Source organism: Euleptes europaea, chromosome 3, assembly GCF_029931775.1.
Source record: "Euleptes europaea isolate rEulEur1 chromosome 3, rEulEur1.hap1, whole genome shotgun sequence".
Classification (NCBI taxonomy): Eukaryota; Metazoa; Chordata; class Lepidosauria; order Squamata; family Sphaerodactylidae; genus Euleptes; species Euleptes europaea.
The window spans coordinates 6048291-6074566 of NC_079314.1; the positions used below are offsets into that span (position 1 = coordinate 6048291).

The 26276-nt window shown below is 48.6% G+C and overlaps 1 protein-coding gene across 1 annotated transcript in view; it reads left to right on the top strand.

Annotated features, from left to right (window-relative positions):
* Positions 1–26276, top strand: part of RYR1 (ryanodine receptor 1) — a 223826-nt gene that overhangs the window by 79375 nt on the left and 118175 nt on the right. Inside the window, exons 29-40 of the mRNA XM_056847594.1 lie at positions 5524–5906; positions 6700–6832; positions 8393–8553; positions 8750–8915; positions 9704–9790; positions 9892–10118; positions 11397–12321; positions 13952–14152; positions 17563–17674; positions 18819–18968; positions 20072–20345; positions 21800–21914. Coding sequence (XP_056703572.1) covers positions 5524–5906; positions 6700–6832; positions 8393–8553; positions 8750–8915; positions 9704–9790; positions 9892–10118; positions 11397–12321; positions 13952–14152; positions 17563–17674; positions 18819–18968; positions 20072–20345; positions 21800–21914 — 2934 coding nt within the window. The remainder of the gene's footprint in view (positions 1–5523; positions 5907–6699; positions 6833–8392; positions 8554–8749; positions 8916–9703; positions 9791–9891; positions 10119–11396; positions 12322–13951; positions 14153–17562; positions 17675–18818; positions 18969–20071; positions 20346–21799; positions 21915–26276) is intronic.

Genomic DNA, 26276 nt, shown 5'->3' on the forward strand with positions numbered 1-26276 from the left:
GGTGCGAAGGTAGCGAAGACCGATCCTCACAAGGAATGCCTCCTTTGTTTGGGAGAAGGCCATGTTGCTGCAACTTGTAAGAGTTGTGGTAAACTTACTGCCAAGGCCTTGAGAGACCGCACCACTCGTCTCACCTCCCATCTCTACAAGGAGTCTCTCCGCCAGCAAGATAATCCCGTCGATACTGGCCCTACGACCGGTAAGGCTAAATCTGTGGTGGGTTCCCCGATCAAAAGATCCACTGGGGCTGCCCCCTCTAAAAAGCCGTCCTCGGTCGTCCTTCGGCCAGCAAAGTTTATAGCTCCGGTCTCTCAAGATGGCCGCGGCCGCGGCTCATCAAAGCGAGTTTCCCGCTCAAAATCTCCTCGGCGTCGACCGCCCTCTAGGTCGCCGAAATATTCTCGGCGCCAATTGTCTTCAAAGTCGCCATCAGCACGGTGTCGTTCGCCTTCGAGGTCGTCCAAATCTCCTCGACTCCAATCAGACCCGATGTCTTCGCGGTGCCGTTCGCAAGACAAGGCGCCTCGTCCTTCGGATGCTGCTGAGCCTCAGTCCATCGTTATCGAGGACTCTCCTCCTCTTACCCTGGCTACCCCCTCGGCCCCAATCCCGAGCAGGGCCCAGGTGGCTTCAGCAGAGTTTAAAGAGCACCTCTTTACGCTCTACAAGGACGTGCCTCAATTGCCCCCTACGTCCTCACAACTTCAGGTTCAGGGGCGTGGAGCAGAGTTGTCTGAACTCCAAGGGGATCAGGCCCCTCAGGATCCTCGTTGACCTTCTGAGGAGACCCGTGTGGAGTCGTCAAGGGCCTCGTCCCATCTTGAGCCAGGGCAGAAGCCTCGCCGGAGTCCTGCCTCTCGTCAGGTCAGAGTCGCTCTGCACGTCGGAGCCGTTCGTCTCGGCGGAGCCGTTCCTGGAGAAGTCCCTCCCTTTGACACCGGAGTCATCGTCGCCGATACCTACTCCCTCGACCTATCTTGGATCCCCAGCCGCATCCCACAGTTGTCTGCTCTCCAGCAGTCGACAGAAGCCTTTGTGCCACTCCGAGTCCGCCCATTCAAGGCAAGGACATACTTGCGAGCCACGTCCTTCCAGATCTCCTTCTCGGTCAAGGGACACTTATTGTTCTGATTGTGACCCCTCCTTCTCGCCTGATTCGGCTGATGATGATGAGTCCCGTACCTCCATACAGTCGCCAGAGGACGTTGTTGGGGACTCTAAACCTCCTTCTCCTCCTGGGGATATTCGCTCTTATGCTGAGCAGTTAATTCGTATGGCGAAAGCCCTTAATATTGAGTTCAAACCGGAGGATTCCGGTTCTGTAGTGGATGTGATGGATATCCTTCACACCCCTGGTATAGGCCCTTCAGTCTTCCCTATCCTGAAGAGTATCTTAGAAATCCTTCACGCTAACTGGGTTAGGCAGGCCTCAACTCCTTCTTCCTCCAAATGTGTTGAAAATCTGTATAAGATCCGTAAGGAAGGAGGAGAGTTTCTCTACCAACATCCCCCCCCAATTCGGTTATTGTAGAGGCACTGCCTGGCAAGTACAGATCTGGTGTGCATTCTTCTCCTCGTGACGTAGAGGGTCGTAAGTTAGATACCCTTGCCAGGAAGGTTTATTCATCTATGGCTGTCAGTGTCCGGATTTCTAATTTTCTTGCCATGATGGCAAGGTACCAATATACCCTCTGGGATCGTATATCCCCTCAAATTGCTATTCTGCCAGAAGACCAGGTCCCTCAGTTCTAGCTGTCCAATCCGAGGGCATGTCCCTAGCGAAACAGCAGTTAACTGCTGCTCGCCATGTATCGGATTCATCCAGCAAGGCCATAGCCTCTGCTATCATAATCCGCAGGCACGCTTGGCTGCATCAGTCGGCACTTCCCCACGACACTAAGGCCCGTATTGAAGACCTTCCCTTCGAAGGGGTATCGCTGTTCAGCGACCAAACTGACACCTTTTTGGATCACTTGAAGAAAAATAAATCAAATGCGAAATCCCTTGGGATTACCCATCAAGCTCCTGCCACTAGACAGTGCTACTTTGGCCGTCAGGCTAATCAGCCCAACTGTCCTTACCGCTTTCAGGGTTCCTTTCAGCATCCTTCCTTCCACCCATCCTTTCCCCGACCCTATCAGGATAGGAAATTTCCCAAATCCAGATCACATAAGGGTCAACAAGGGGCGCCTGGTGGCTTCAACAAATCAAAACAGGCATGACTAGACGTGTCTGTTTGTTTTCGTGATCGCCTCTCAGCTTTCTTTTATGCCTGGTCTTTGATCACTAACGATGTTTGGGTTCTTTAAATAATAAAAGTTGGTTACTTTATTGAATTTGACATGTTACCTCCCTATAGGCCCATGGGCCGTTCTTCGTCACCTGCCCCTAATCTATTGCTGCAAGAAATTCACGCTCCTGTCTAAGGGAGCTATTTTGGAGGTCTCATCCTCACAACAGAATCATGGGTTCTATTCCCATTTCTTTCTGGTAGATAAGAAGGGTGGAGGGAAACGACCTATCTTGGATCTCCAGGATCTCAGTGTCTTTGTTAAGACTAGGAAGTTCTGCATGCTTACGCTTCCAGAGGTCCTTCCCCTTTTGAATAGTCACGTGGCTTGTGGTACTAGACCTCCGTGATGCTTATTTTCATATAGCGATTCACGAGGAGTGTCGCCAATATTTAAGGTTCAGATGTGACGATAAGTGTTATCAGTACGATGTGTTGCCATTCGGGCTTTCTACAGCACCCAGAACCTTCACGAAGTGTCTCGCTGTTGTGGTAGCCCATTTAGCCCTCAAGGGTTGTGTAACCCTTACCTTGATGACTGGTTAGTGGCGGCCCACTCGCAGTCTGAATTGTCCACACAAGTGGACTTGATTCTTTCCACATTACATGAACTGGGTCTCTTAGTTAATTTTGAGAAGTCCAAATTGATTCCTGCCCAAATCCAAACATTCATTGGTGTGTGTATAGATACTCGGTTGGCCAGAGCCTTTCTCCCCACTCAAAGAGTTGGTGCCATTAAAGGCATGGTGACGAGGTTTACAAAGAAAAGGTTTCAGACGGCCCACAATATACAGAAGCTGTTAGGCCTCATGGCTTCCACCACGGCTGTGTGGAATTCGCCAGGCTTCGTATGCGCCCGCTACAAAACTGATTTCTTCGAGTTTTCAAACTCAATGTTGACCCACAATACAAGTGTCTGACCATCCCCAGATACGTAATCTCTTCCCTACAGTGGTGGGTTCATGACAGCAACATCTTAACGGGCGTACCTTTTCACAAACCATCTCCTAACAGGTTCCTGTTCACTGACGCTTCCCTCTCAGGGTGGGGGGCTCACTGTGGTAACCTGACCTCCCAGGGTGTTTGGTCTCCTATAGAGTCTACACTTCACATCAATCTACTTGAATTGCGTGCCATCCGTCTCGCTCTGTCTTCGTTTACAGGGCACCTGGACGGACGGCACATTCAGATCGCCACAGACAGCTCCGCCGCCCTGTATTACTTAAACAAACAGGGCGGCACAGGGTCCATTTCGCTCTCCAAGGAAGCCACCATCGTTAGGGAGTGGGCCATCAATCACAACGCCACCCTAGTGGCGATCCGCATTGCAGGCAAGAACAACACGCTAGCGGATGCCCTGAGTCGATTTCCCAACCAGGCACACGAAAACGTCCTGGGCAGCGATTGCCTCAATCAATTGTTCCATCAATTGGGTCACCCCCAAGTAGACCTGTTTGCGACACACCTCAGTGCAGTGTGTCCCACTTTTTATTCGAGGGCGGGGACCGGCCAGGCTTCAATGGAGGATGCCTTCCAGATACTTTGGAACGGAACCCTCTTCTACATTTTTCCACCTTTCCCCCTGATTCAGAAGGTCCTAGCCAAGGTAATCTAAGACAAGACAGATGCCATCCTTGTCACTCCTTTTTGGCCCGGGAGGTCTTGGTTTGCAGTTCTCATGTCACTTGCGCGGGGGAACTACATCCTTCTCCCGAAGGATCCCTCCCACTTCCCTCCCGACCTTCAACTAGCAGCCTGGAGAGTGCTACCTTAGGGCAGTGGTCGGACAGGGTGGCTAGGGTCCTCCTTCACTCCCTCAAATCTTCCACTCGTCGCTCCTACGATGCAAAATGGAAACGCTTTTCTGATTGGGCTAAGGGCATGAATGTTTCGCCAATTACCTGCCCATTGTCTGTTGTGTTTGAATATCTGTTGTTCCTTAAAGATGAGGGTTTATCTGATTCCTCCATTAAAGTTTATTTGGCCACTATATCGGCTTTTCACCCAGATATTGACTTTTTCAGTTTTTTCTCATCCCCTTTCCAAGAAGTTTCTAAGAGGTCTTACTAATTTGTACTCTCCCGTCACCCCCCCGATTCCTCAGTGGAGTCTATCGTTAGTGCTTTCTCAACTGATGAGACCTCCCTTTGAGCCATTGGCTACCTGCGAATTGGCTCTTCTCTCGTTTAAAGCGGCATTTCTGGTCGCAATTACCTCAGCACGGAGGGTGAGTGACTTATCAGCACTCTCACACTCCCCTCCTTATACTAAATTCCATTCAGATAGGGTAGTTCTCAGGCCAAAGGTTTCCTTTCTGCCTAAAGTAGTTTCTGCGTTCCACCTGTCACAGGACATTGTCCTTCCGGTTTTTTTCCCCCATCCATCCTCGGATGCTGATAGGGCATTACACTCACTCGATGTCAGGAGAGCCCTCCTTTTTTATATCCATCGCTCTCAGTCCTTTTGTAAGGATGATAACATTTTCGTTTGCTTCGGAGGAAGCCGTAGAGGTTGTCGGGCTTCTCCTCAGACTCTGTCGAGGTGAATCACATCTACTATCAAGCTCGCCTACGATCTTGCCCATCAAGAATGCCCATCTATGCTCAAGGCACATTCCACCAGAGCGTATGCTTCTTCGACAGCCTTTTCGTCTAAGATAGACCTCCGGGACATCTGCAAAGCTGCCACCTGGTCCACTCCCTCTATGTTTATGAAGCATTACGCTATGGATGTGGATTCAGTGAGAGATGCAGCTGTAGGACGTGCAGTGTTGCAGTCCTTGTTCCGGTGAATGTCCCGCACCCACCATCCTGGTAAGCGAGCTCGCTATTCCCCCAATGTGGGACTGCATAGAAGCCATTCAGATGAAAAACAGAGTTTCACTTACCTGTAACTGTTGTTCATCTGATGGTTCTTCTATGCAGTAACTCATTCCCTCCCTCCTTCCCTGCTGCGGGACCATTCCTTGTCTAGGTGTTTGGTTCCGTGGCGGCAGGTTGGAGAACTGGAGGGAAGAGTGCCCCCTCCTCCTTGGGTCATGTGACCGAGGGGCGGGGAGTCTGCATGCCCCAGGGGAGGGGAGCACTCTTTTAGATTTTGCTAGAAGCTGACAAATCTTATCCGTGGCTGGCCTGCACCTGCGCAGTCCCAATGTGTTACTGCATAGAAGAACCATCAGATGAACAACAGTTACAGGTAAGTGAAACTCTGTTTTTTTTCCCCTTCCCTGGCAGGTGTCACGGATTGATGGCACCGTGGACAACCCGCCATGTCTAAAGTTGACCCACCGGACTTTCGGCTCCCAGAACGCAGTGGTGGAACTCCTCTTCCTGCGCCTCAGCATGCCTGTGGAGTTCCACGAAAAGTTCAAGATCACAGCAGGTACAACACCTCTCACCCATGCCCTCACCATCCCCGAAGAGGACGTCAAGGATGTCGACCTCGACTCGGAGTATGAGCAGTTGAAGAAAACTGCTAGCCGCAAAGAGGCCGAGGAGGCAGAGAAGGAGAAACAGGGCCCCCCTCCTCCTGGCACCCCAAAAGAGCCCCCCAAGGAGGCCCCCAAAGTTGAGAATGAAAAGGATGCCTCTACAGAAAAGAGCAAGACCAAACGAGGGTAAGCAGCATGGCGGGCGGTAAGGACACATGGCCCCTTTCTCTTCACAGGGGCTGACTACAGTCCGTGTGGGTAAAGGGCTGTCAAGTTGCAGTCAGTTTATGGTGGCCATGGAGGGTTGTCAAGGCAAGAGACATTCAGAGGTGGTTTGCCATTGCCTGCCTCTGCGTCACAGCCCTGGTGTTTCTTGGAGGTCGCCCATCCAGATACTAACCATGGCCAACCCTGCTTAGCTTCTGAGATCTGACGAGATCAGGCTAACCTGAGCCATCCAGGTCAGGGAAGCCTGTACATTAACTGAATAAAATTCAGTCAGAAGGTAGCCATGTTGGTCTGTGGTAGAACAGCTAGATTTGAATCCAGTAGCAACTTAGAGACCAACAATATTTTTGACAAAGGGAGATGTCACTCTTGGAAGCTTATACCCAAAAATGTTTGTTGGTCTCTGAAGTGCTGCTGGGCTCAAATCTATCTGAATGATATATGTTGTGGTCAAAACTGAATGTGTAAAAGTACTTTTAAGATTTCACAGGGGATGAGGGTGTTATTGAAGTATCATGCATGCTGTGCTTCCTTATATTGTGCCAGTTGTCACGAAAGCTATTCAAGGCCCGATCCATAGTTATATGTTGATCAGCTCAGTCCCATTCACGGCTGCTGGGAAGTCAGTCCCACTGACTTCATTAGTTCTTATTTCTAAGTAAGTGTTCCTGAGGCCCTAGAGAGAATGAGGCATGATATTTTGGACTGAGCACTTTCTGATCGAGCTCGCTTTCCCATTTGTCTTCTCCAGCTTCCTGTTCAAAGCCAAGAAGGCCACTACGTTCATTGCCCCACCTCCTGTGATCCCCACAATGCCTCGCTTGGAAGAGGAGGTGGTCCCAGATAACCGAGACGATCCCGAGATCATTATGAACACGACAACGGTAGTGGGAACTGGGTCGTGGTGCGGGGCTTTCTCGCTCGAGAGAAGGGGGTGTTTCCTCTCCACCAAGGGATACTAGAAAGCAAGCTGTACATTATATATTTACAAGGTGTACACTATAAAGTTGTTAAAAACACAGGGCCTATAATGCAGGCTACATATAAAAACATCAGTTACAAAAATCTCATACACAGTTGATATACTTTCAATATAAATGACCAATACAGGACCATATGTGTTTTGTCCTGAATAGGCCTTCCTCAGTGGTCATAAATATACAACATGATTATTAAAACACATCCAGAAGTGAACCTTATGAGGTATTTTTATCCTAAAAAAATTGATCTCTGAAATTGTATGCACGACTTTTACATTTTTAAAATGTATTTATTTATCATTTTAAAACAACATATCCATATAAAATGCAAGGCAAAATGTTACTTGACACAAGAAAACAACCGCAGTAGTGATAATAAGTAATCACTTGTTAAATGGTAAATGGACCATCCCCTGTGTGGATTATGAAACCCGCACAGTCGGCCACTGACAGACAAGGGTCGGCTCTGCCAACTCAGAGGACTGGCCAGATATGCAGAAAAATGTGACTTTGTACATTAAAGAAAAGAAAACACAGAGTGGCCTGGTGTTGGGGCAGAGCATGCTCCAGGAGGCACAGATGACTGAGAACAGCTGAGAGTCATTTAAAGTGGGGGGAGGTAGGTAGGAGGTATCAGTCTGCCCAACAGATCCTTGAGACCAACAGGTCCTTGAGACCTTAGAGCAGGGTTTCCAACCACAGTGCCCCAGTGTGCCATGCTTTTGTTGGTGCCCATCAAGTTTTCAGAACATGGGCGGAGCCATTGTAAGGCAGAGATTGTTATTGGCTGCCCTCAATTAGTGAAAGGGTGATCCACTGGAGGATCAAGAGGTCTGTTGAGCATCTGTGCTTTTCCTTTGTCACTGTGTGGTTCCATTCCCACTTCAAGATTTCCTTCTTCCCAGGAAGTGTGAGGAGGAAGGTATTCTATATGGTTCCGCCTCCTGAAGCAGCTAATTTGCATTTGGCTCCACCTCCTGTGGCAGGCATTTTGGAGTGGTGTTAAGCACCTAGGATTGCCAGGTCCCCTCTCTCCGTTGGCGGGAGGTTTTGGGGGGCAGGGCTGGGGTGATGGCACATGCGCAATGCAGTTATGTCACTTCCGAGTTTATCACCAGAAACGCTGCATCTTCGTGGTCACTTTAGCACTCAAGCCCCCAAAATGCTGGCGTTTGGGGGGTTTGAGTGCTAAAGCAGCCACGGCAATGTGGTGCTTCCATGGATAAACCTGGAAGTGACGTGATCAATCCCTGCTCCGGAGCGGTCTGATGGATTGGTGGGCAAAACCACCCACCTTGCAACCCTATCAGCACCCCTTCTCAAAATTCCGAAGGTGTCCCCAGGCTCAAAAGAAGTTGGAGACCCCTCCCTTAGAGGCTTTGAAACCATCCATGTTAATTATGATGATTTATTTCTTGCCTCTCTCTCTCTCTCTCCCTCCCCCTCTCCCTCCCACCTTCGTAGTATTACTACTCAGTCCGGATCTACGCAGGCCAAGAGCCCACCTGCGTCTGGGTGGGCTGGGTCACCCCCGACTACCACCAGCATGACATGAATTTTGATCTCAGCAAGGTGCGCAACGTCACTATCACCATGGGTGACGACAAGGGAAACATCCATGACAGGTAAGAGTTAGCCCAATCTGCCATGCCTTGCAGGTCCGTTTGCTGAGGATAACGGGGGTCATGTTGTGCCTAACTCAAAGTCTGGTAAGATTCAGTGGAGGCTGGAGATGGTGGGACTTGGAAGTTGGGGGAAAGATTTAGTTACCCCAAAAAAATGTCCTTGAGGGGTCTTTTCAGCCATCTCTCTCTTTGCCAGCATCAAGAGAAGCAACTGCTATATGGTCTGGGGAGGGGACTTTGTCAGCAGTACCCAGCAGACCCGGGTCAGCACTGTGGACCTGGTGATTGGCTGCCTTGTTGACCTGGCAACGGGACTTATGACCTTCACGGCCAATGGGAAGGAGGTCAACACTTTCTTCCAGGTGAGCAGAGACGCTTTATTGAAGGAAAGGCAGGACTGAGGCTCCCCATCTTCAAGGCCTCCCAAGATCAGGAGTGGATGAAGGCTGCCATTTATATGCATCAACCTAAAGCTGGGGTCCTCAGACTTTTTGAGCCTGTGGACACCTTTGGAATTCTAATATAGAATGGTGGGTGCAGCCACAAAATGGCTGCCACATAGGGTTGCCAGATGCCTGTTAATGGCAGGCCCACCAATTAACAGGCCTGCCTGCTGCCCCTCAGCTGGCCAGCGGGGGAAAAAGGCCAGCTAAAGGGGGGACAATCCCCACAAGCTCGCGGCGAAGCCTAGCAAAATAATGTCCCTTCCGTGGTAAACCCAGAAGAGACGTGGGCGCTCTAGCACGTCCCTCAAAAAAACTCTATGGAAACCATAGTTTTTGGAGGAATATGCTAGAGCGTCCCTGTCACTCCCGTGTTTGACAGTTTACCCTGGAAGGGACAATATTGCATGCTCACAAATCCCCCCCCCCAAAGCTCTTACCCACCCTCCAAAGCTGCCACTACCTCCGGGGTAACTGACCTCTGTAGACAGGAGATCCGTTGTAATTCTGGGGAAACTCCAGGCTCCACTGGAGATTGGCAGCCTTAGGCAGCGACTATTCTGCATTCATGGGGTGTTCCAGTTCCCTTTAAAGGGCTGAAAGGTCCTGGGTCTCATCCTGCGATGCCACTGAGTTGCCTTTTTTTAAAGGCTGCCTCCCTCTTTCTGTGCGTTTCCATTGTGTTTTCTTGCATACCACCCTCCCAGGTGGAGCCAAACACAAAGCTGTTTCCTGCCGTCTTCACTCTCCCGACAAGCCAGAACGTGATCCAGTTTGAACTGGGCAAGCTGAAGGTAAGAGCCATCCCTCGAAAGAGCGCAGTGGGTCAGAACAGTGGGGGAGTTTGCAGGTGGGCCTCCTGGAGCAAACTCTCTCTCTCTGCCTCTCCTCACAGAACATCATGCCAATCTCGGCGGCCATGTTCCGCAGTGAGCGGAGGAACCCAGAACCACAAAGCCCGCCGAGGCTCAACATCCAGATGCTGACTCCCATGACCTGGAGCCGCATGCCGAATGATTTCCTGCGGGTGGACGTGGGCCGTGTTGGCGACCGGCACGGCTGGATGGCAGAGTGTACCGAACCTAACATCATGATGGCCCTTCACATCCCCGAAGAGAGCCGGTCAGTCTCCTGCAACCAATCCCCTCTGCAAGTCTTAGCATGCTGGGTGGTCTCTGTGATAGGGGCTGCATCACCTCCTTGGGACAGGAGGCGGCAGACATCTGATCGACGACCCTGAGGGTCAAGCTAGATGAGATGCTCAGACATCCATAACTGGATTTTCAGTGTGTTTTGTTATAAAATAGAACTTCTAGTTAATCTTTCTCAATCACCTATGAGGGCATACTGTGCTTTATGCACATTGTCCACGCCCTCATAACTCCTCCTCTGTGCCAAAGAGGCCTCCCCCTTGTGGGCTATCTGCAAGGGAGAAGTTGCAGTTGTGGCTTTCTTGCATGCACAGTTTGCCCCTTAGTTCTCATGGCTGACAATAAAGTCCCAAGGTCTTCCACCTTCCTTCCTCTTCCTTTCTGTGCGAGGATTTTCGGATGGCCCTAATTTGCTATCATCCCCAGATTTGTAGGGATTTTACTCAAGCTGGTTTTTGCAGGGCCATCTGAAGCTAGATAGGTGGCGACCCAGGAAAGGGCATTCTCGGTTGTGGCACCAAAACTTTGGAACTCCCTTTCCAAGGAGATTCATCTGTCTCCCTCTGTCAGCGTCTTTTTTGCCAGCAGGTGAAGGTTTTTTGTTTCATCTAGCTTACCCCCAATAACAGCTCCTGACCCTCCATATAGTGTTGTTTATGTGTTTTAATTGAATTATTTTCTAATTTTTATCCATGTTTTTAGTTGCTGAAATGTTTTAATGTTTTTATCATGTCTGATAAAGGGAACTTTGACTCTCAAAAGCTCGTACCCCGAAAATCTTCTTGGTCTCTAAGGTGCAGCTGGACTCGTATCTAACGGTTCTACTGCAGACAAACATGGCCATCTTGGCCATCTTCTGGGCATGGAGTAGGGGGTCACTGGGGGTGTATCGGGTGGGAGGTAGTTGTGAATTTCCTGCGTTGTGCAGGGGGTTGGACTAGATGACCCTGGTGGGCCCTGTCAGCTCTTTGATTCTGTGGCTACCTTCTGAAACTAATGTTTTTTAAGTTCACTGCCTTGTGGACCCTGATTGGGTGGAAAGGCAGCCTACAAATGTTTTTGATGAATAACCAAATAATAAATACTTGGCCAGTGGTGACTAGCTTTCCACAACAACCATGGAGGCATCCCAGAGGGGAAAGTGCCTGTCGTTTTTGTTGGTGGTTTGTACACTTGCTGTTCAGCAAGCAACCAGGCATTCCTCACCCCACCCACCTGCCCCCTAATTTCCCGCCCACCTCTCCACCAGGTGCATCGACATCCTGGAGCTGTCTGAGCGGTTGAACCTCCTGAAGTTCCACTCACACACCTTGAAGCTGTACTGCGCCGTCTGTGCCCTGGGTAACAACCGGGTGGCGCATGCCCTGTGCAGCCACGTGGATGAGTCCCAGCTGCTGTACACCATTGAAAGCAACCATCTGCCGGGCCTGCTGCGCAGCGGCTTCTATGACCTGCTGATCAGCATGCACCTGGAGTCAGCCAAACGCTCCCGCCTCATGATGAACAGCGAATTCATCGTCCCCATGACAGACGAGACCAAGAGCATCACCCTCTTTCCAGAAGGCAGCAAGAAGCCTGGCTTGCCCGGCGTGGGCATGAGCGCTTGTTTACGCCCTCCGCTACACTTTTCGGACATCTGCTTCATCAGCACCAACTCCGAGCTGTACCAGCAGAGCCCGTTTATCCCCTTGGACATCCTGAAAGTGAAGGCCATCACCATGCTTACTGAGGCTGTCCAAGATGGCGGACAGCACACCCGCGACCCTGTGGGAGGCAGCGTGGAGTTCCAGTTCGTGCCAGTCCTCAAGCTTGTCTGCACCCTCCTCATCATGGCTGTCTTCGAGGATGAAGACGTCCGCCACATCCTCAAGATGATCGAGCCCAACGTATTTAGCGAGTCCAAAGAAGAGGAGGCAGCTGAGGCTGCCGAAGAGGGAGGTGAAGAAGGAGAAGAAGAGGTGCCTGAGGAGGAGGAGGAAGCAGCAGAGGAGGAGGAGGAGGAAGAAGGGGCAGAGAAAGAGGCAGGAGGGGGGCAGAAGGAGGAAGCTGAGGAAGGAGACAAGAGGGAGCTGAAAGCCATCGAGGCTGGGGAGCTGGAGGCCAAGGAAGAAGATGAGGAGGGGCTGGAAGAAGGCCTGCTGCAGATGACTCTCCCTGAGTCTGTCAAGTTGCAGGTAAAATGCCGGCTTCATGACTTCCCTGTCTGCTTTGTCTCCCTGATAATTCACTTAATCTTGGGGATACTTCCCTAGTAGCTTTGCCCACAGCCAGGGGCAAAGAGCAAGGGGTCCCGTTCGCAAAGAGTGAACTGTCCACATACCACATTTTTGAAAAGTGAACCAATGTGAATAGAGACCACACTGCATTACAGACAGCAGGCATGCGCCTTGCGCGGGGCATCATGGTTTCCGCCACTAGACTTTATGTGAGAAGTGCTTGAAATTACTTAATTTGCGGAACAGTAAATAATAAGTGAGGGGGAGGGTACAAGGAATCATGGGAGGGGGGAGCAATTTGGTAATCCTACTCAAAAAAATATCCCCCTGCAGGATTCTTGAAGTTCCCAGGGGTTTGAGGCTGCTGATCCCTAGGCCCACCCTTTCCCCCCGGCTACTCTCAACATTCCCTGTTTCCTGAAGCGTATTTATTCCTCATCAGGCTGGTTTGGGGTGTTTTTTGTTTTTACTTCTTTGTTAATTTGAGAGTTCATCTGGCGGGGAGAGTCCTCCAAGTATGTAGGCATCCATAGGTAGGCCAGAATAGCTGTTTCTGTGATCAGGTGCATGAGCCAGCCAAGTTCCTATTCGAGATAGGTGGCCTCTCGCTGCAGGCTTAGAATTTGAAATCGGTTGGCACAAATGGAAAGGGAAAGGAGCAGGGGGGGGGAAATGGGGATGGTGAGGGGGTGGAGCCAAGAAGGGGCGTGGGGCAAGAGGTTCTAAAGTGAATGCTGTGGCAGTTTAAGAGTTGATAGAAGGGATTGTAGTACAGAAAGCCAAGGAATTTCTAATTTAGAAAAGGCAGGGGTAAGGAGCAAAAAAGAGCTGATCCACAGCCAGAGTGGGAGGTAAGGAAGTGAGAGGAGCTGCAGAATTGAGAGGCAATGTGAAGGTGGGGGGTGGGGAGGCAGACATTTTGAGAGGGTCGAAGGCGGGGGTGGGGAGGCCTCGACAAATGACATCCGAGACCAGAGTCCAGCCAAATACAGATCAAATGGAAGAGCTAAATTCGAATCCAGATTTTAATCCAGTGGCACCTTAGAGACCAACAAAATTTTCGAGGTATAAGTTTTCGAGAATCAAAGCTCCCTTCCTCAGATACAAGTAGGAATGGAGATCATGGGGCCCTTATATCCCAGTTAGAAGGTGGGAGGGGTGTTGCAAAGAAAGGAGTCAGGATGCAAAGGTACAATGCAGAATGTTATCAGATTGATTCTGCATTGCATCCTGACTCCTTTCTTTGCAACACCCCTCCCATCTTCTAACCAGGATATAAGGGCCCCGTGATCTCCATTCCTACTTGTATCTGAGGAAGGAATCTTTGACTGTCGAAAGCTCTTATCTGGAAAATCTTGTTAGTCTCTTAAGGTGCTACTGGACTCGAATCTAGCTCTTCTACTGCAGACCAACACAGCCACCCTCTAAAAGAGATCAGACAGACTCTGGGGAAGCAGGACTCCGACCCCCCCACCCCCCCACCCCAGTCATCTGGAAAAGCAGCTTCTATCGAGTTCCCTGTCCCCCAGGGTCCAGTCTGGTGGCGCACATGCATTTACAGCCCTTCCTTCTCTCCTCCTCCCTGCAGATGTGCAACCTGCTGCAATTTTTCTGCGACCGCGAGCTGCAACACCGCGTGGAAGCCATCATCGCCTTCTCGGAGTTGTACATGGACAACCTGCAGACCAACCAGCGGCAGCGCTACAACACCCTGATGCTGGCGTTCACCATGTCGGCCGCTGAGACAGCTCGCCGCACCCGGGAGTTCCGCTCGCCTCCGCAGGAGCAGGTGAAGCTGTGGGGAAGGGGGCGGAGGCGGGTGGGACTGCATCCCTTGGAAACGACAGCTTCCTGCAGTCTTCTGGTCTCAGAATCTGTTAATAGTTTCCATTGGAGCACCCAGCAAATGGGGTTGGTGGTGAAGGCAACCCCCTCCATTAGCTTGGTGTGGTGGTTAAGAGTGGGAGTTTGGAGCGGTAGTCTCTGATCTGAAGAATCGGGTTTGATTCCCCACTCCTCCACATGAGCGGTGGACTCTAATCTGGTGAACCGGATAGGTTTCCCCACTCCTACACACGAAGCCAGCTGGGTGACCTTGGGCTAATCACACTCAGCCCCACCTACCTCACAGGGTGTCTGTTGTGGGGAGGGGAAGGGAAGGTGATTGTAAGCTAGTTTGATTCTTCCTTAAGTGGTAGAGAAAGTTAACATATAAAAACCAACTCTTCTTCTTCTATTGTGACTGAGCAAAGCTAGATTCGAGTTCAATAGCACCAGAATCTAGGTTTGAGTCCAGTAACACCAAAATCTAGGTTTGAGTCCATCATCGCCAGAATCTAGGTTTGAGTCCAGTAGCACCAGAATCTAGATTCAAGTCCAGTAACACCAAAATCTAGGTTTGAGTCCATCAGCACTAGAATCTAGGTTCAAGTCCAGTAGCACCATGATCTAGCCATACTACTGTAGACCAACACAGCTGCCCTCTGACTAAGCAAAGATACCTCTTTGCAGAAGTTTTCAAGCTTTCTACCTTCAGTGACTACTTCCCACATCTGCTTGTCTGCTTTTATTCATTTATTTATTTCAGAGATTTATATGCTGCATTTCCAGAGTCCTGCTCAAGATGGCTTACTGGTGAAAATGATATCATAAAATCACAAATTATCAATGTTAAAACATAAATATTTGTTTATATTGACCTGCAGTATAACTGTTAATACCTGCAGTATATCGCTGTTGGAAGGCAGCATGGTATAGCCTGATCTCATCTGATCTCAGAAGCTAAGCATGGTCAACCCTGTTTAGTATTTGGATGGGAGACCACAAAGGAATGACAGGTTGCTACACAGAGGAAGGCACTGGCAAACCACCTCTGTTAGTCTCTTGCCTTGAAAACCCCATAAGGGGTCGCCGTAAGTCACAGAATTATAGAATCATAGAGTTGGAAGGGACCACCAGGGTAGTGGTGGTCTAGTCCAACCCCCAGCACAATACAGGAAAAGCACAACTACCTCCCCCTCCACACCCCCAATGACCCCTACTCCACTCTCAGAAGATGGCAAAAAAAAAAACAACCCTCCAGGATCCCTGGCTAATCTGACCTGGAGGAAAATTGCTTCCTGGCCCTGTTATTTCACTTATATTGCAAGCCACTTTAGAATCATAGAATCATAGAGTTAGAAGGGACCACCAGGTTAATCTAGTCCAACTCCTTGCACAATGCAGAAAATTCACAACTACCTCCTCCCCACACACACCAGAAGTGACCCCTAGTCCATGCCCAGAAGATGGCCAAGATGACCTCCCTCTCATGATTTGCCTAAAGTCATAGAATCAGCATTGTTGACAGATGGCCATCTAGCCTCTTCTTAAAAACCTCCAGGGAAGGAGAGCTCACCACCTCCCAAGGAAGCCTGTTCCACTGAGGAACCACTCTATTAGAAAATTCTTCCTAATGTCAATACGGAAACTCTTTTGATTTAATTTCAACCCATTGGTTCTGGTCCGAACTTCTGGGGCAACAGAAAACAACTCGGTACCACTTGGTCTTGAGTGCTGCTAGGTAGAAAGGCAGCTAATAAATGTTGTAAATAAATAAATATCAACAACCCTCTCCCCCTTAAAAAAGCTGCTGCCTAGAACACATTCCATTTTCTCTTCTGGGTGCATGTAGCAGGGAATGATCTGTAGTGGAAAGCAAACATCTTTTACAGGGAAGTTTGTTGACTGTTTTTTCCTTTGCCTCCAGGAGCCCATGCTAAGCCAGTAGGGAATCACCAGATTTCCCAGTGGTTGCCTCAAATGAATAGTGCTACAGGAAAACCCAAATTTGAAAGGTTAATAATGAAACAAAAGGATCATTTATTAGGACGAATCTATAAGCTGTTACTAAAATTTGATACAGAAACAGAACAAGTTAAGACATGTATGATTAAATGGATGCAAAACTGAAATATCCTTCCAACAAGGGGAAACCTTATGGACTAAAGATAAAAAATTCACAGCTAGTCAATCACCAAGAGAAAATTGGTATAAAATGTTTTATCAGTGGTATATTACTCCAAAGGACATTGAGAAGATAGACAAGAATTACAAAGGGAAATGTTGGAAATGTAAAAAAGATGGATGGTACTTTTTATCATCTGTGGTGGACATGCAAAAAAACAAAAAAGTACTGGAAAGAAATAAATGCTGAAATCCAGAAAATCTTAGATTACATTTCCTATGGAAGCTAAAAGTATGTTACTGGACATTCCACCAAAAAATATACCAAAAACTCTGGAAGAACTGTTTAGGTATATGATAATGGCAGCCAGAGTAATTTTAGCAGCAAAGTGAAAAGCCAGAGAATGTCTATCTAGAGCAGACTGGAGTGGAAAGTGTAAAAAAAGAAAAGGAAAAAGGAAAACACTATTATACTTGCAAATCATGATGCTTGCAAGATCGTTCAAGTATCAGAGGATTCTGATTGAAGGATGAATGTAGTGCAGGTTGTGAATAATTGCTGGCATGTGAAACGAATGAGCCAGCGGCGCTCGCTCTGCCAGCCCAGTGGCTTCGCTGCTGTTGTGTTTTAATACCAGCCATGCACTGCGTGCTATATGGAAGAACAAATCCATAATGGGCTGTGGAGAGGGGCAGAGTGGTAGAGCATCTGCTTGGCATACAGAAAGTCCCAGGTTCAATCCCCGGCACCTCCACTTAAAAGGACCAGGCAGTAGGTGACGGGGAAGACATCAACCTGAGATGCTGGAGAGCTGCTGCCCGTCTGAGCAGACAATACTGACTTTAATGGACCAAAGAAGAAGAATTGGTTTTTATATGCCGACTTTCTCTATCACTTAAGGAAGAATCAAACTGACTTACAATCACCTTCCCTTCCCCTCCCCACAACAGGCACCCTGTGAGGTAGGTGCGGCTGAGAGAGTGTGACTAGCCCAAGGTCACCCAGCTGGCTTCATGTATAGGAGTGGGGAAACAAATGTAGTTCACCAGATTAGCCTCCGCCACTCATGTGGAGGAGTGGGGAATCAAACCCGGTTCTCCAGATCAGAGTCCGCCACTCCAACCCACCACTCTTAACCACTACACCACCGAGGCTTCGATTCAGTATAAGGCAGCTTGATGTAGGTATTCCTCAGCCAAAAGCATAGATAGTCTGCATCTGCCGCAACCGGGGTCTCCTCCTCTTCCCCACAGATCAACATGCTCCTGCACTTTAAGAATGGTGCTGACGAGGAGGAATGCCCGGTGCCTGACGAAATCCGGGACGAGCTGCTGGAGTTCCACGCCAACTTGCTGTCTCACTGTGGTAAGATGCACCTCCGTTTCTGTCCCCTTCTCCCCTGCCGTGCACACACATAAGTACTGATAGCCGATCTGCACACTGCTGCAATGCAACTTTGTTATGCAACTCTGTTATGCTGTTAAAACTCTGACGGTTTTAACAGATTTATGGAAGGCCACTGCCAGGCCAGGAATCCCTGAAATGGTATTTTATTATAGTTTTATTATTTAAAACATTTTTATCCTGCCTTTCCACTCTGGTCGCAGCATTCTGTACCAACTGTAGCTTCCAGACTGTCTTCAAGGGCAGCCCCATGTAGATCTCACTGTAGTAATCTAATGTAGATGTTATCAGAGCATGGACCACAGTGGCAAGATCTTTTCTGCCCAGGAAGGGCCACAGCTGACTCATCAGACAAAGTTGGTGAACTGGCCACCACTGTCACTTGTTTATCCAGCAGGAGGCCCGGGTCCTCTGGTAGATCTGGCCTTCATCCAGGCGACAACCCTAACACCAGGTTTGGGTGTTAAAACTATACCAAGGTCACACACCTGTTTTACATGCCAGATTCCATGCTTGTAGCATTCCTTCTGGGATGTGCGCTCCCCCCTTTTCTCTTTGCCATCAAGTCACAGCTGACTTATGGCAACCCCGTAGCGTTTTCAAGGCAAGAAACTTTCAGAGGTGGTTTGCTATTGCGTAGCGACTCTGGCATTCCTTGGTGGTCTCCCATCCAACTACTAACCAGGGCCATACCCTGCTTAGCTTCTGAGACCGGATGAGATTGGACTAGCCTGGGCCATCCTGGTCAGGGTAGAGACAAACAGAGATGGTTTGCCATTGCCTGCCTCTGTGTAGAGACCCGGGACTTGCTTGGTGGGGTCCTAACCAAGTACTAACCAGGGCAGACTCTGCTTAGCTTCTGAAAGCTGATCAAATCGGGCTAGCCTGCGAGCCCCTGTCTTTAATCTAAAAATAAAAATTTATTGGCCTCTGTAGTCTGGAGCCCTCTTTTCTCTCTTCCTTCTTTCATCCACAGAACAGGGAGCAAGGATTTACTGCACAGTCAACAATCCTTCCCTGGCCTTAAAACCATCTTGTGCCCCAAATCGGCCAGTCTAGTATCTCTGGATGCAAAAACTCATTAATGTTGCCATTTCCCTAACAGGCATCCAAGAGGAGGGTGAGGAGGAAGAGCATGCGGAAGACCAGTCTCTCCACCGGCGGTTGATGAGCTTGGTGGAGAAGGTGGTGAGCTTCCGCAAAAAGAAGGAGGAGCCAGAAGAGAACCAGCCCCCCGAAGAGGAGCCAAAGCCCAGTGAGCACGACAGAGCAGTCAAGGGAGAGAACAAGGGAGTTGCGTTATCTAGGCACAGGGTTGTGGGTCAGGAACCCAGCAAAAGTGTGTTAGTCGCTCCCCGTTTAGGCCAGAAAAGACCTTTAAATCTTGTTGTAAGAGATGGTGTGAGTGTTCTCAAATGTCTGTGGTGGAACATGTTGGTGGTCATGGCTTCTCCAAAGGTCAGAGCAATTGAATCAGCAGAAAAGAGGCAGAGCAGGGCTTGAGGGAGTGTGTTTTTTAAGTCCTTCCGATTGGAATGCTAGGAAAGACAAAAGATACAAACATTAGAAGAGCCCTGCTGGATCAGAGCTGTGGTCCATCGAGCCCAGCATCCTGTCTCACACAGCAGCCCGGAGAAAAATAAGGCTGCCCCCATGGGCAGGAGAAGATGAAGGAGAGCTGGGTGCAAGGCTGAGAGTTTAGATTCCTGTGCGTTTCGCAATTTGCTTCTTCAGGGGATCTAATACAAAATACAAACTTTAATTCAGTTACAGTGTGTAACAGATAAGTAATTACATTATTCCTTTAAAAATTAAAATTACATTATAAAATACATAAATGAACAATCTGAGCACATTATAAGGTTGCCTTACATATTCTCTAGTATGATCCTAGTATGAAACAAAAACATCCTATATATCGAAAAAGAACTCAAAAAGTTATTCTTTTACATAGAAAGTGTACCACAATGTCTGGTTTTTTACCATTCTGTTGTTATGGATGATTCTGTTTTGTCCATCCTGAATCTGCTGTCCAGCAGCTTCATTCGATGCCCCTGAGTTCTAGTAATTTGGGAGAGGGGGGAATGTTCCCTTGGTCAACTTTCTCCATCCGCTGCATCATTTTATAAACCTCTGTCACTCCCCTTCTTAGTCGTCTCTTTTGTAGACTGAAATCCTATCCACAGCAGGGGGAGAAGAGAAACTTGTTGCGTTGGGGAGCGGAACTGCTGCTGAGAGCCCTGGTGGATTGAACTAAGGGTCTGCGTAGTTCATTATCCCCAGGATTTTGTCTTGTCTTGGCTGGCTGGCTGGGCAGTCGTGTTTGTCTTCTCTTTCCCATTCTTCTCGTTTCCACAGGCACTCTGCAAGAGTTGATCTCGCACACCATGGTCCACTGGGCCCAGGAATCCTTCATCCAGAGCCCGGAGCTGGTGCGAGTCATGTTCAGCCTCCTCCACCGGCAATATGATGGCCTGGGGGAATTAATCCGCGCCCTGCCCAAAGCTTATACAATCAATGCCTACTCCGTGGAAGACACCATGAACTTGCTGGAATCCCTGGGTCAGATCCGGTCGCTGCTCATCGTCCAGATGGGGCCTGAGGAGGAGAACCTGATGATACAGAGTATTGGGTGCGTACCTCCATCCCACTGACTCCTCCAGTCCGGACCCTGCGACCACTCCTGAATTTCAGCCCTCTTCTCCATCCTTCTCCACCTATAGCAGCCAGAATAGCCCACTTTGGCCTGACAGGGCCTGACAGGGCTTGGGACCTAAGCAGGGTCATCTATAGCCAGTTCCTGGATGGGAGACCACCAAGAAAGACCAGGATTGCTACGCAGAGGAAGGCAATGGCAAGCCATCTCTGCTCATCTCTTGCCTTGAACACCCCGTGGTTAGGGTTGCCGTGACTTGCGAATTTCCTGTATTGTTCAGGGGGTGGGACTAGATGACCCTGATGGTCCCTTCCCACTCTATGATTCTATGAGTCAGATGTGAGTCGATGGTACCTTCTTTGTCTTCTCCATCCCACCGGGTTTCTGAGACCAGAATCCTTTCCACCCTATTTTGAACTCTGCCCACTGAAGCCCCCGATTTCCATTCAGACAACACCCCTTCTTCCAGTGAACGATAGCGACACAGATGTCTATCTCTTTTCATGTGAATGCACAAGGCCGCCTTTTGCCAAAGGCCTTGGGTCCCTCTTGCTCAGTATTATTTTATTACAGAAAACTTTCCCATGGACAAAACCTGCCCTTGAGGCAGCAACTGACATAGGTCAATAAAACCTTCAGAATGCTTTGAAGGTGCAGCCTAAAGCCATCCAGAAATACTAAAATGCTAAGCCAGTGGGAAAAATAAAAGAGGGAAAATTTAAAAACGATTTTTCCTGGTGCCTTAAAGATTCAGCAAACCTTTGTTGCCACCACAAACGAGGCCCTGTCTCTGGAGCTCACCAAGCTGAACGTCTGTCATTGGCACATGCCTACCTCTCCGTTTGTAACCCCTACATCAAGACCCCACATCAATCCTCTGTGAGGGTTGCCAACCTCCCTGGGCAGTTTCCATAAAATCACTTGCTAAGACGACCATTCAGAAACAAGTAAGTTTATTAGAAAGCTGCAGGTATGACTGGGCCCTTACAGGGTCAAAGTTGCAAGTGCTAGCATTTCCAAAAGAGCAAGACTATAAACAATTCTACACAGCAGATGTCAGTTGTATGTTTTGAGAACCACAAGATAACCGTGTCAGGCCATGCCTTGTACAAGAACATCAAAAGGTCCCAAGAAGCTCGTTATTGCAATCTACAGAAGCCAAGGCCAGGGAAGTAGGAAGCAGGAGGGAGGTAGGGTGGTAATGGGAGTCAGCATGACATTCCATCTTGGGGCCTGCTTAGGATTTACAACACCAACAGCCTGAACCAAAGTTAGCAAAGGCCTGCCTTGCTGCTTATACGAGCAAAAGCAGAAGCACACAGAAAAGGAGCATTACACTTCCTCATATCCTCCTGCTCCCACTTCCTTCCATCCATCTGCTGTTGGCACACTGAGCGGATTACATCTCTGTGTTTTTTGTTTTTTGGCAGGAACATTATGAACAACAAACTTTTCTACCAGCACCCCAACCTGATGAGAGCTCTGGGTATGCACGAGACCGTCATGGAGGTGATGGTGAATGTCCTGGGAGGAGGAGATTCGAAGGTGAGGAAGCTGGCATTTTGTAAGCATTCAGCAAATCCCCCTTCCAGACTGATTCAGGTGGCCAAAGAAGCAACAGGACCCCCTTCTTCCTGTGGTCCAACATCCTGTCCCATGTGCAGTTTGGCTAGCTCTTTGCCCGTCTCTGTTGCCACACCAGCTTCATGCCCCAAGTTTTAACTGCTGGGTGGGGAGATACCCCACTTTTCATCCATTCTAGCAATCCATGTGTCTCAGGTTACATGTCTTACCAAGTTCTGTGGCTGTGCCCACCACACTGTGTCAAAATTGCCACAGGCTCAAAAAGGTTGGGGATGTAACTTTTCTTGTAAGAACATCTTTGGATAGGGGGTTCTAAGTGGTTCTCTTTGTTCTTTTGTTTAGTTGCTGTTTCCTGAGTGAGGAGGGTTGGAGTGCCTGGGGTTAATTGCTGGCCCCACCCTCTGCAGTTGACTGTTGAGGGGTGGGACTGAGAGTTGTTCATTTAGAAGGCTGCGCTCGCCAGAGGCACAAGTCTTTGATGCGAACTGAAAGGCGAGAGCATAAGGGCTCTTGCCCTGGGCCTCTTAGCCTGGGGGTCTGGCCTGGGGGGCCCTGTAAGCTTCTGAAAAGGTTCGCCATTTTTAATGTGTTGAGTGTTTTTGCTTCTTCAAGTGGGGAACCTTGAGAGGCAGTTGTCAGGGGAACTGTCAGAGAAGTGCTGGAAAGAAGCTTAAGAACTTCACCAATGGATCACTGTAGTGTGGCTAGTGAGGGAGCTGAGGCAGTAACGTGCAAGGTCTGTGGCATGTTTGTATTCTTACCTGAGGGTAACAATAATTACACTTGCAGCAAGTGTAAGTTTGTAACTCTACTAGAGAAAAAGATACAGGGACTTGAGGCACATTTGTCCACACTCCATTTTATAAAGGAAGGTGAAGAATTAATGGACAGAACTCATGAAGCACTCTTTAGGGGGCAAGAGGAGGAGGAGAGTAAGGAATCTCCACAAATGGATGCGCAGCCAACCCAGGAGGGAGGCCCATGGAAGAACGTGACCTACAGGAGCAGGAAAATCAGGACTCATTCTGATCCTCTGTTGCTCAGCAATCGGTTCCAGGTTCTTCCCATAGATTCTGGATCACTGGAACAAGGGCTACCCAAAGCTTGAAAGGAATTTCTCAGGCTCCTGTGAATGAGTGGACTTGAGCTTCTGCTCCCCAATTTAGGAAGAGACGTGTTCTGGTGATTGGGGATTCCCTACTGAGAGGGGTAGAGTCTAAGGTGTGCCGACCAGACTTGTTGTCTCGAGAGGTCTGCTGTCTACCAGGTGCATGCATTCAGGATGTGACAGAAAGGGTAGGAAGACTCATCAAGCCCACAGATTATTACCCCTTCTTGCTTATTCATGTGGGAACAAATGATATTGCCCAACACAGCCCTGAACGTATTAAAAGAGACTATGAGGCTCTGGGTAAAAAGGTGAAGGACCTTGGGGCACAGGTTGTTTTTTCATCAGTACTTCCTGTTGAAGGTCATGGCTTAGTACGGGAAAGAAGAATACTACAAATTAATGACTGGCTGCATAGATGGTGTCGTCTGTGTGGGGAGAAAGGTTTGGATTTTTGGACCATGGCTTACGCTTTCGAGATGAAGCTCTTCTATCGGGAGATAGAAGAGCTTGGAAGTCCAGCTCTGCTAAAAATGCAAGATCCAATAAATTTCTGACTTGTCTTGCTGAAAACTTCCTATTCCAGAAAGTGGACAGGGAAACAAGGGGATCTGCTATCTTAGACTTGATTCTCACCAACAGGGAAAAACTGGTCGATGAGGTTAAAGTAGAAGGCACCCTGGGTAGTAGTTACCTGTATGTAAAAACTGTATGTAGTCAGACATATAGGTTGGACTTTAGGAGAGCAAATTTTAACAAGCTTAAATTTATGCTGGGTAGAATCCCATGGTCAGAAATACTTAAGGAGAAGGGAGTTCAAGAAGGGTGGGAGTTTCTTAAAAATGAAATACTGAAGGCACAATCACAAACCATTCCTATGAGAAGGGAAAATGGGAAGAGCCTAAAGAGGCCAGGGTGGCTCCATAAAGAGCTTTTTAAAGATTTGAGAAATAAAAAAGACTCATTTAGGAAGTGGAAGGAGGGCCTTATAACCAAAGAGGAATATAAACAAATAACTAGTGCTTGTAGGGAGAGTGTTAGGAAAGCTAAAGCTCAGTATGAGCTTACGCTAGCAAGAGATGCTAAACACAACAAAAAAGGGTTTTTTTCCTACGTACAGAGTAAGAACAAGGACAAGATAAGCCCATTGCGTGGACCAAAAAGTGAAATTGTAACAGGAGATGAAGAGAGGGCAAAACTCCTGAATTCCTACTTTTCCTCAGTTTTTTCTCGTGAGGGAAGTGGTGCTCAACGTGGCATAAACAGAACATGTGATGAAGGATTTGCAGCCTAGAATTGGCATTGGGGTAGTGCACAAACACCTGGTTTCTTTAAATGAAACAAAATCCTCTGGGCCAGATGAATTGCATCCAAGGATATTCAAAGAACTTGCAGATGTAATTTCTGAGCCTCTTTCCATTATTTTTGAAAAGTCTTGGCAAACAGGTGTGGTGCCAGAAGATTGGAGTCGGGCAAATGTTGTCCCCATCTTCAAGAAGGGGAAAAAGGAGGATCCGGGTAACTACCATCCCATCAGCTTGACTTCTATACCGGGAAAAGTTTTTGAACAAATCATCAAACAGTCAGTCCTTGAGCATTTAGAAAGGATGGATCTGATCACTAAGAGCCAGAATGGGTTTCTCAAGAATAAGTCAAGTCAGACTAATCTTATCTCCTTTTTTGAGAAAGTTACTACCTTGCTGGATCAGGGGAATGCTGTAGACATAGTTTATCTAGATTTCAGTAAGGCTTTTCATAGGGTTCCACATAGTATTCTAGCTGACAAATTGGGAAAATATGGGTTAGATCCTATTATTGTTAGGTGGATCTGCAACTGGTTGACAGATCGCGCCCAAAGAGTGCTAGTTAATGGTTCCTCATCCACTTGAAGAGGAGTGACTAATGGAGTGCCTCAGGGATCTGTCCTGGGCCCTGTGTTGTTCAACATCTTTATAAATGATTTGGATGAAGGAATAGAGGGGATGCTTACTAAATTTGCAGATGATACTAAATTGGGAAGGGAACAAATATGGTAGAAGACAGAGCCAAGATACAGGATGATCTTGACAGACTGGAGAATTGGGCTAGAACTAATAAAATGCACTTCAACAAAGACAAATGTAAAGTTCTGCATTTAGGTAGGAAAAATCAAATGCATAAATATAGGATGGGGGAGACTTGTCTGAGCAGTAGTGTGTGCGAAAAGGATCTTGGGGTCTTAGTAGACCAAACACGGAACATGAGTCAGCAGTGTGATGCGGTAGCTAAAAAGGCAAATGCATCAACAGAAATATAGTGTCCAGATCACGCAAAATGATGGTATTGCTGTACCCTGCTCTGGTTAGACCTCACCTAGAGTACTGTGTTCAGTTTTGAGCAACACAATTTAAGAAAGATGTAGACAAGCTGGAACACGTCCAGAGAAGGGCAACAAAGATGGTTAGGGGTCTGGAGACCAAGTCCTATGAGGAAAGGTTAAAGGCGCTGGGTATGTTTAGCCTGAAGAGGAGAAGACTGAGAGGGGATATGATAACCATCTTCAAGTACTTGAAGGGCTGTCATATAGAAGATGGTGCCGAGTTGTTTTCTGTTGCCCCAGATGGTCGGACCAGAACCAACGGGTTGAAATTAAATCAAAAGACATTAGGAAGAATTTTCTAACAGTTGGAGCGGTTCCTCAGTGGAACAGGCTTCCTTGGGAGGTGGTAAGTGCTCCTTCCCTGGAGGTTTTTGAGCAGAGGCTAGATGGCCATCTGTTAGCAATGCTGATTCTGTGACCTTAGGCAGATGATGAGAGGGAGGGCATCTTGGACATCTTCTGGTCACTGGGTGTGTGGTGGGGGAGGTAGTTGTGAGTTTCCTGCATTGTGCAGGGGGTTGGACTAGATGACCCTGGTGGTACCTTCCAACTCTGTGATTCTATGATTTGATAATGTACCGTATATACTCGCGTATAAGCCGAGTTTTTCAGCCCAAAAAAAGGGCTGAAAAAGCCGGCCTCGGCTTATACGCGGGTCAATACGGTAGAGGGGGGAGGGAGGGAGGAGGAGGGAGGGAGGAGGAGGGAAGGAGGAGGAGGGAGGGAACTTACCGCCGCCGCCGCTGGGCCCGCGTCGTTTCCTGCCGCCGGGAGCGGCCTCCTGCAGCTGCGCGGAGGCTGCCCCGGCCCCCGCCCGGCCGCGCCGCCGCTTCCTGGGGCCGGGAGCGGCCTCCTG